Raw genomic sequence first — 9,511 nt, 5'->3', positions numbered from 1 at the left:
TACGCATCGAATTCCATAGCGCTCCACTTTCTTAGAAAATGAAAACGTTCAGTAAAAAGAGAGAAGGAAAACATGGGAGTAAGAACAGCTGAATCCTGCCTTGAGATTTATTCCCCCACCCCCACCCCACCCCCGGAAAGCTCTACCCAAACCCCCTCAAAGCTAACAGGCATCGCCCGCGGAAGGAGCAGATGAACCTGCACAGATGCACGGGAGATGCCTAGTCTGCATTGATTTTTCCAGGGAAGGGTAGTCAGGTTTAGTGGACTCCTACTCACCCCCACCCCGGCAGAATTCTAAATCTGTGCAGATAACAATTTTAAGATCTTTTCCCTGGTCCCATACTCCTGTGGGGCACCTTGATTCTGCTTAAGCGAGGGCCATGTCTTTGCATCAGCAAAGGAGATAGGCTCCCTTTCCTGGCAAGCACAGTGGGAGGGTAGCCACCACCCCCATCCCAGAGCCAGGTTTCTGGGGGGTTGCTCTGCGACTCTGCGAGGGGTGTGTGAGAGTTTGTTGATCTGAATTACAGAGCTCGTGCAGAGTGGTGGGAGGGGGTGGGGGGAGGAGGAGGCAAACAGGGCAATGACAGTGGCCCTGGAAGCCCTCTGCAATGGGACCCTGTTCCTGGGCAGTGCTTTCCCCCTCTGGGAAGAAGGCAATGGATATTGGTTGTGAAGTCAACAAGAGGGCACTGAAGTCAACAAGAGGGCACTGTCAAAATCCTCAGATTTGCTGCACACCTAGGGAAAAGAGAGGGGGTGATTAATAATACCTTAACACCCTTGTTGGTAAGAGTCCTGTTTACAGCTGAGAGCCCTGAAGTGTGGGGAGGCCAAAGAGACCCCAGCACCTCTACAACAACAAAGTAAATGAATTGAATTCCGAAACTTGTTTCAAAAGTGCTCACCCCCAAAAATCTACAGCCAAAAGGCAGTAGAATAAATTGTGCCACCACACAGTTTGTCACCTCCAGAACAATGCTATTCCATGTCTCAAAGCTCCTACAAGTGTTTCTTTAGAGAGCATCAACTAGGTTGTTTAAGCCTGTATCCACCAACCTAGGTCCCTCTCTGACCTTAAAGACAGGGAAGCTGTCCCTTCACACACACACACACGCACACACACACACACACACACACACACACACACACTGCTGTGTGGGTTTTGGGATAGGGAGGATCCCACATAGTGCTAGTGGAATGGGAAAGTTATGTCTACCAGTAGGAGTGACCTTTCTGACCTTTTTACAAAGGATGGTTCTAAAATAGATTGAAGCTTCTTGATCCTGGCACTCCCTCTGTAGCCTGAATAACAAGTCTTGGATGTACCAGGGTAAATGGTCAAGCAATGCTCTCAAGGAAGAGACAGGAAGACTTGACTTTAAAAATGTAAGGCTTTTGTCTGCTGGAAAAGGTTTCCAAAAGATGTTGTTGTCCTCAAGCCAGTATTTAGCCCTAGGCACCAACATACTTGGAAAATGTTAGAGCACTGTGGGCTATCATGGATGGCACTACTCTTGGGCCTGAACTAGCCTGAACAAACCTCAAACATTGCCATCCTCTCCACGTGCCAGCAGATACCTACGCAGATCTAACTCTCCCTATCAGCTCTAAAGCACAGTACCAAAAGTTCTCTGCAGTTCTGAGGCCCTTTTGGAACACCTGACTTCTCCAGAAGCAACTGGAGGGAGGGCAATAGGGGATAAACTATATACCTGGAGTTCGCTGGGTTAGACCGGCCAAATCACTGGAGTTTTACACCAGCTTCCCAAAGACAGGTCCTGTTCTGCCCTGCAGCCAAGCAGCTGCCTGTCTTTCCGGGGTTGAGGAGACCTGGAGGACCCTCAGGGCAAGAAGAGGCTCCTCTGGGTGAAGTTTCCAAATGAAGCCAACAAACGGCGCTATTGTCCCGCCATGGGTCCTAGGAGCCCTTGGCTCAACCCCAAGCGGAGGGAATCTTAACACTCCTGGGAGCAGGGGTGGGGCATGGGGGAGGGCGGGGAGGGATGGAGGGGGAAGCACTTGGCCGGGTTCCTAGTCTGGGATCCAGAGCTTTTGGTATTGCCCACCGAATCCCAGAGGCCTCTAAGGCTAAGAGCGCTGCTGAGCGCATTCTTTCCTTCCTGTGTCCCGGTGTATTTTGCTTTTCGTTGTTGTTGTCGTTGTTGTTAACAGATACAGAGAATACAGTTTGAAAGACTCTACAGTTCAATACCTTGCCATCCGGAAAGCCTCTGCGGAGACAGAAGACACTCAGGTTAAGATACCCGCTCAGACACTTCTACAGACCCCCAATAAGAGGAATTTGGCACGACTGGTGTCTTAGTCTTCAGTGCGGGGAGGGCCTGGATAGCTAGTTTCCTTTCTGCCCCAAATACCCCCAGGTCCACAGTGTTAACTTTGCTTGTCTACTGAAATAATAAACTGTAAAGTTTCCTATGAAGTGTTTTGAAGGGGATTCGGTGAAACACTTGGGCTCTGTCTAGCCCAGCCCTGAGCCACCAGACAGCTCCGTTTTATCAGTCACCGCAGAGAAGCCAAGAGGGTGAGAGAAGGTATCTGATCCTACCAATAGCCTTCTGCGAATCTGGCAGGAGGACGTAATGTGAAAATGAGCTCACTTAAACCAGGACAAGGTGTGATCAAATGACAAACAGCTAATCTGCTTCTGGGAGGAGCAGGGGACCAGCCCCACATCCTCTGTCTTGGGAAATATGCAGCCCAGGCGCTGTCACCACAACGGCTTACTTGGGTCCTAAAACTTGGAAAGAATCCTGACATCTGTCAGGCTACTGGACGCCAGGCTGCGAGTCGGTTGGGTAGTTTCCTAAATGGCTCTTCACTTAGCAACAGCCTCAGGGGCCTGGGGGGGGGGCGAGAGAGGGCATGAAGAGGGTGCTGGGAGGGCAAGGGCCAGCACACATTGTTGTTTTTTTTTTTTAGGGGACCGTGGGTGTGCCTGAGAAAATCTTGAGTCTGTCAGCCAATTTACCAAGAAAACGAGTGCAGGTGGGGCCTGCTGAATCATTCCGTGTTCTGAAACATGCTTTCTAGCTAAGCCATGCGCGTGCGCGCACACATACATATATCCCCACACAGAGCCTCCAGAGACTTTAAACCCCCTACACCCACCTAATTTACTGATATCCTTGGCGGGAAACGACTCAGATCAGGTAGAACACAAACTTAAAAGGAGGGAACCAGGACCACAAACTTTCTGGAATTGATGCCGGCTAGAAAGCGAGATTCGGGTGCCAACAGACCCTGTGGCCACAAATGGACAGAACTGGCCTGCGCCCTGCAAACGTTGGCGGCTTACTTTTTAATTAGTTAAGGAGAGAAAGAGAGAGAAGCCGGGAGTACAGGCATCCCAAATCACCCCATTTAGCATTATCGCTGAAAAACTAGACGCCTGGAATTCACACACACACACACACTTAGGGCAAGTGCTTTTCTTTAGGTTTCCCACCTTTCCACCAAGCTAAAGGAGGAGGCGGGAATCCAGTACTGCGTGGACACCTTATTTCGGTTTCTGCCACATCTGCCCAGATGGCTTCCTATTCCCTCCAGACGCCTCAGAGGATTTCAAGAGTTTTCAAATGCCATGCCACTTGCTTGAGCTGGCAGCGGAGAATGTCCGGGTTCCCTCTCCTGGCAGCCGAGGTTTCTCTAGATGGTAGTCCTTGGCAGATAACCCGACAAAGTGCCTGAAGGTCCCACTCTGCTTCTCCAGCCTTTGGTCGGAAAGGCTGTAAAACAAGAAAGGAGAAGCAGAGTCTGTTAGCACAGCCTGCTTGGGGGGTTGGGGGAGCGCGGCTGCGTGCCGAGAGCCGCTCGCAGCGGTCGTAGCAGGTGCGCGGTCGGAGGAGGGGCGGTGCACCCGGAGCAAGGCCTAGGCTCAGCTCCGGCCACCCCCCCGCCAAACTTTTCTTTTACTGCGAGAGGCTCCGTGTTGCCATGAAAACGGATTTTCCAAGGGGCCCGACCCTCCCCCTCAGGAGCATCGGACTGGAAAACCCGAAATGGCCAGACAGCAGAGACAAAAAGGGGCCCCAGAGCGGAAAAAGTGAAGGCTCGTTCGCCCTTTGCATCCCAAACCCGCTCCCCAGGAGCTACGTGCGAGCGCCTTCCCCGGGCACAGGCTGAGGCCACTCCCCACTCGCACTAGCAAACCCCCCGTGGAGCCTCACTGCCAGGTGCGCTAGCCGTCCCTCGCCCCGGCCCCCACCCCTCTCTCGGTCCTGGACGCAATGGCCCTCGGGGTGGAGGGTTCAGGCAACCGGCTACCATTAATTCCAAGGAGGGCTTCTCAGAGGCTCAGCCTAGCGCACCTCCGTTATACACTCAATGTCCCAAGCATGCCTGGACTGCTAGAGGTCCCCAGTGTCCTCCTTAGCGCTGGCAACAGCAGGAGTTGGAGGTCCTCCGTGCAGACAGCGGGCGGGGAGCTTTCCAGGTGGGCCATGGGATGGGGCGCTGGTCAGCCTAGTCAGGTCTGCAAATTTGTCTTCCGAACCCCGCGGGCGCTCCTCTGCCCCTCCTCCCCCGAGTCTCACTCTCGTGCGCGCCCTCTTCCCCCCTCCTCCCTCACCTCCTCGGGTTTCTCGTTCTTTCAAACTTTTTGAGACCCTAATTGGTGGTCTCGGAGCGGGTCTCAGGGACTCCCGCCTCCTGAAAAGCTCTCATCACGTCACTCGACCCAAGAGGGGTCTGGAGGGTGAACGAAAGGGCTCCCCGAACTTTTTTTTCCAAGCTGGGCCACAGGGGGCTCGGTGTTGATTGGCCAGGACTCATCACAGCGAGCCTGTCAATCACGAGGCCCACGGGTGGTGAGGGGGCGGACCGAGCCCCAACCCTCCCGGATCCGAGCAGGTATATAAGGGGCCGGGCAGACTTCCCGGGCAAGCTGCGAATGCGACCAGCTCGACAGGACGCATCAGGTGAGAGAAGTCCTCGCGTTCCCGCCGACTTTGCGCGGAGCTCTTCGGCTAGCCTGCCCTTCCCGCCTGAGCTGCCGGCCCGCCGGCCCCCGAGCGCCACTCCGACGGAGTCCCCGGGCCTTTTCACCGTGGCCGCTCCAGCCCCCGGAGCGCCGTCTCCTCCCGCCACGCTGGCGCACCTCCTTCCCGCCCCGGCGATGTACAGCCTGCTGGAGACTGAACTCAAGAACCCCGTGGGGCCGCCCACCCCAGCCACGGGCACCGGCGGCCCCGCAGCTCCCGGTGCTGCGGGCAAGAGTGGCGCGAACCCAGCCGGCGGCGCGAACGCAGGCAACGGGGGCAGCGGGGGAGCGAACGGCGGCGGCGGGGGCGGCGGCGGCGGGGGCAGCGACCAGGACCGCGTCAAGCGACCCATGAACGCGTTCATGGTGTGGTCCCGCGGGCAGCGGCGCAAGATGGCCCTGGAGAACCCCAAGATGCACAACTCCGAGATCAGCAAGCGCTTGGGCGCCGACTGGAAACTGCTGACCGATGCGGAGAAGCGGCCGTTCATCGACGAGGCCAAGCGACTGCGTGCGGTGCACATGAAGGAGTACCCGGACTACAAGTACCGGCCCCGCCGCAAGACCAAGACGCTGCTCAAGAAGGACAAGTACTCGCTGCCCGGCGGCCTCCTGCCCCCGGGCGCTGCAGCCGCCGCCGCCGCTGCCGCCGCTGCTGCCGCCGCCAGCAGCCCGGTGGGCGTGGGCCAGCGCCTGGACACGTACACGCACGTGAACGGCTGGGCCAACGGCGCCTACTCGCTCGTGCAGGAGCAGCTGGGCTACGCGCAACCCCCGAGCATGAGCAGCCCGCCGCCGCCTCCCGCGCTGCCGCAGATGCACCGCTACGACATGGCCGGCCTGCAGTACAGCCCCATGATGCCACCAGGCGCCCAGAGCTACATGAACGCCGCGGCTGCCGCCGCCGCCGCCGCCTCGGGCTACGGGGGCATGGCGCCCTCCGCAGCGGCCGCTGCCGCCGCCGCCTACGGGCAGCAGCCCGCCGCCGCTGCGGCCGCCGCCGCCGCCGCCATGAGCCTGGGCCCCATGGGCTCCGTGGTGAAGTCGGAGCCCAGCTCTCCGCCGCCCGCCATCGCTTCGCACTCGCAGCGCGCGTGCCTCGGCGACCTGCGCGACATGATCAGCATGTACCTGCCACCTGGCGGGGACGCGGCCGACGCCGCCTCTCCGCTCCCGGGTGGCCGGCTGCACGGCGTGCACCAGCACTACCAGGGTGCCGGGACTGCGGTCAATGGAACGGTGCCGCTGACCCACATCTGAGCTCCCGCCCGCGCTCCCAGCTCTTCGCCCCCACCCCGCCCCACACCCCCACGTTGGGACGCCTTGCTGTTTAGCTTTGCTCGCCTGGGACCGTTGCCTTGTACCGAAGATGAGGAGGACCGAAAGTTTGGCCGTAGCTGTCGGGGTTTTGTACAAAAGGGAGAAGAAGTCCCGAGCAGCGGAAATGGGACTTGCTAGAGCCGCTGGCTTCTGACCACTGCCCCTCCCTCCCCCTCTGGCTGGGAATCGCTGTGGTGTTTGAGGAGAAACCGCGGCCCCTTCCTCCTCTTCCTGGGTTCCTAGGTTCTTCTGTCGCAGTTGAAAATGTTGTCTTGTTAGTTTGCTATTAATCGAGGACTGAGTGCGGTTGCCCGCCCCCAAGAACTGCAATGCCTCCACCCCCAGTCGTATTGCTTCTGTTTCCCTCTGGCTTTTTTTTTGGGGGGGGGGGTGCTGGCCGCGCCAGTTGGCGCGACAGCTAAAGCCAATGTTAATTTATAGCCAGGTGTGCGTGTGTTTCCCGCCTTGCCGCCCCTGGCCGCGGGACAGCTTCTGTCCAGTGCGCGTTTAGGCTGTTGAGTTTGTGATTTCTGCAGTGATCTATTTGCTATTTCGTGTACGCATTTCGTTCGGGTGGTGGGGAAGGGGTTATTTTGTTCCAGGTTTTTTCAAAGTTTTGCTCTTAATTGCTAAGTGAGAGATCAATAAATTTTATAACCAACATGCTGGAGTCCTGATACTTTTGCGGGTCCGAAATTTGAAGTGCGGGTTGGGAATGGGGATACTCTTAGTTTTATAACTGAGTTTGCAGACCTGGGCAGGGGCGGGGGGAGCATGATGTAAAATGATTTCTTTTAAACTATTGGAGATCCAAGCTACAACAGTGCCCAATACTCTCAAATGGGAACTAGTGTCAAGTGGAGAAAAACCTGTCTTCTGGGAGCACCTACCCAGAGGCAGCCCACGCTACCTGAGCTGCACACCCCGCGCACAGTCTTGCACTTGTTGATTGCAGTGGTGAGTGCCCGGATTGAGTGCTTCCGCAGCCATGCAGGGCGGGAGGCAGACACCTGCGGCTGCGGAAGGCTTACCAAAAGCTGAGCACTTTTACCTCTGTGCACTGGGGCGGGAAGATACTCGCTGAGTTGAAATATTTACAAAACGAAAGCCCTTCAGAAATCTCAATGATCGTCTTTAAAATCAATGGTTACATGCGTCCCCTTAAGGAAATGAGTATTTCCACCGCGGTAGCTAACGCAGGAGAGTGAGCGCTCAATGCCGAAAGATTGGATTTTAAAAGTTATACCATAGATGGGTCAAAGTTGTACAACTCCTCCCAAGGCTTGCTTTGAACTTGTCAAAGCAGTCTATTTACTTGTTTTCTAGAAAGAGGCTCCCTCTCATGTCGAGCCTAGAGCTTGATTTTTACTCCCCCTTTCTACTTTACTCCATCCCATAACCACTGACCATTCCATGGTACACCCCTAAGGGTTCTTCGAGTCGCACGGAGCCCCAGGGTAGCTATTTGGAGCCTTGGAAGGAAACAAATAGAACCGGTGTTTTTAACCCCCTCCTCAGCTGTTTGAGGTGATTTCCTTAATCCTTTTAATCCTGTTACCTCGCTATCCCAGAATAACTAAACTCAGCTTTTCCAATAAGCTTGGCCTGGTGCACTGTTTTATCCTCATCCACTCCTGACCACAGGTTTCTTTGCTTGAGGTCTGTTGGGACCCTAGGCGACAGTCCTCTGTAAATTGGTCCGAATTCCACGTTTCCAGCCGGCTTCCTTTGTGTGGACCAGCCATTCACCTGCGGGTCTGGGCGGGCCTCAGGGGGAGGGGCGGGGGTTTCTGAGGCTTCGGGGGTCGTGCCCGCTTTTTACACATCACTGCAGATCCCGGAGACTAAAGCCACCCCGCCTCTCCAAGAAAGGTCGGGTCTCCCTGGGAAGACGTTTGCACAGCCATCCCCACCCCCGACACACACCCATCCCCCACTGTCCAGCATGAGGTGGGAGGGGGCCAGGGTTGATTTACAGATGCAGTCCCTTCGCCCTCTTCGCAGGGCTCTTCCTGGGCCTGCTGTGTTCAGACTGGGCCTCTTCCCTCCTCTCCTCATCCTAAAGCTATAGACCTCAAGCCCCTCTTGACGGATGGGAGCTTCCATCCTTTACTGCAGAGATTGGAGCAAAGCCGCAGACTGCCTGGTAGGCGAGCCTCTCTCCCCGCCACCCCCCCCCCCCGCCAAAGTCCCAGTAGGAAGCTTGTCATACCTACCACCATATTCCAATTTTTCGGTCTTTGGCCTTAAATAAAACACCTGCCTATGGTTATTCTAGATTTTGCTCTGAAATGACTCCAGGAAAGGGTGGGGTACAAACAAGCAATGCCCCCCACTGAGGGGGCGGTGGCAGAGGGGGAATAAACTCTGACACTGCTTCTTTGGAAGAGCTCATTGTGCTGCTGCCTTCTTAGAAGAGCCAGGGTCACCCTTTCAGCATGTCGCACATACTGCACTCTCTCTCTAAATATCCATGGCTTTGTGCTCCACTTTGTCTGATTTCCAAATTGCCTTTAAGAAAAGATTTCATCAATCAGCACATTTGGAGGATTTAAATACAGATGAAAGATAATGTTTTTAAACTTCAGCAATAGGGAAGAGAACTAAACTGGAATGAAGTTTCCATTCTCTAATCCGGAGCGTTCACGCCAGAATTTGTCCTCCTCTACACTGCTCTGTCTACCAGTGACTGTCTGATCCTTCATCTGTTTTTATAGAGTTGCGTTTCTGATAAGGCTTAATTCAAAACAGCAACAAAATCAACATGTGCCCAGACTCCAATCCCTTCGGTCTTCTCTGGCACGTTTTGTCACCAAAAGGGGAAATGACAGTGTTCAAGGTTGCCTAGCTAGTGTTCCAAATACAGCCTAGTGGAACCAGATTCTCAGGTCGTCGCTGGGAAAGATTCTTTTTGCTCTGCCTGCCACAAAAGGAAGACAGGAGCCAAGGAATGCTCAGCCGCAGTTGCCTCTGCAGCAAAAATCCACCAAGACCTGTGGAGAAAAGAGGTAATTCTGGAGACAGTGGGCTCTGCTTGGGCCATGGCATGTACGACGAGAACAGATCCTTACAGACACAAAAGACAGGAGTCCAACATCTTTTGGTTTCCCTGCCAGGACCACAGCTATTTTTGGTGGGAATTATCCTGCTAGAGATTTGCTTTCCTGTCCTGAGACTACATCATTTT

At 55.3% G+C, this 9,511-nt stretch overlaps 1 protein-coding gene and 1 long non-coding RNA gene across 2 annotated transcripts; one reads left to right on the top strand and one right to left on the bottom strand.

Annotated features, from left to right (window-relative positions):
- Positions 1–372: 372 nt before the first annotated feature.
- LOC115063132 lies at positions 373–4,692 on the bottom strand. The gene is made up of 3 exons (XR_003843014.1): positions 4,594–4,692; positions 3,472–3,751; positions 373–743 (listed from the first exon to the last, which is right to left on the bottom strand). It is a non-coding gene; the product is annotated as an uncharacterized LOC115063132 (long non-coding RNA).
- Positions 4,693–4,866: 174 nt separating this feature from the next.
- Sox3 (SRY-box transcription factor 3) lies at positions 4,867–6,985 on the top strand. Its single transcript, XM_021187960.1, has one exon. It carries the CDS (start codon positions 4,915–4,917, stop codon positions 6,262–6,264), a length of 1,350 nt encoding a protein of 449 aa, XP_021043619.1. The 5' UTR covers positions 4,867–4,914; the 3' UTR covers positions 6,265–6,985.
- The last annotated feature ends 2,526 nt before the right edge of the window (positions 6,986–9,511 follow it).

Source organism: Mus pahari, chromosome X (genome assembly GCF_900095145.1).
Source record: "Mus pahari chromosome X, PAHARI_EIJ_v1.1, whole genome shotgun sequence".
Lineage (NCBI taxonomy): Eukaryota > Metazoa > Chordata > Mammalia > Rodentia > Muridae > Mus > Mus pahari.
The sequence above is the reverse complement of the archived record's forward strand: the minus strand, read 5'-3'. Positions and strand labels throughout refer to the sequence as shown.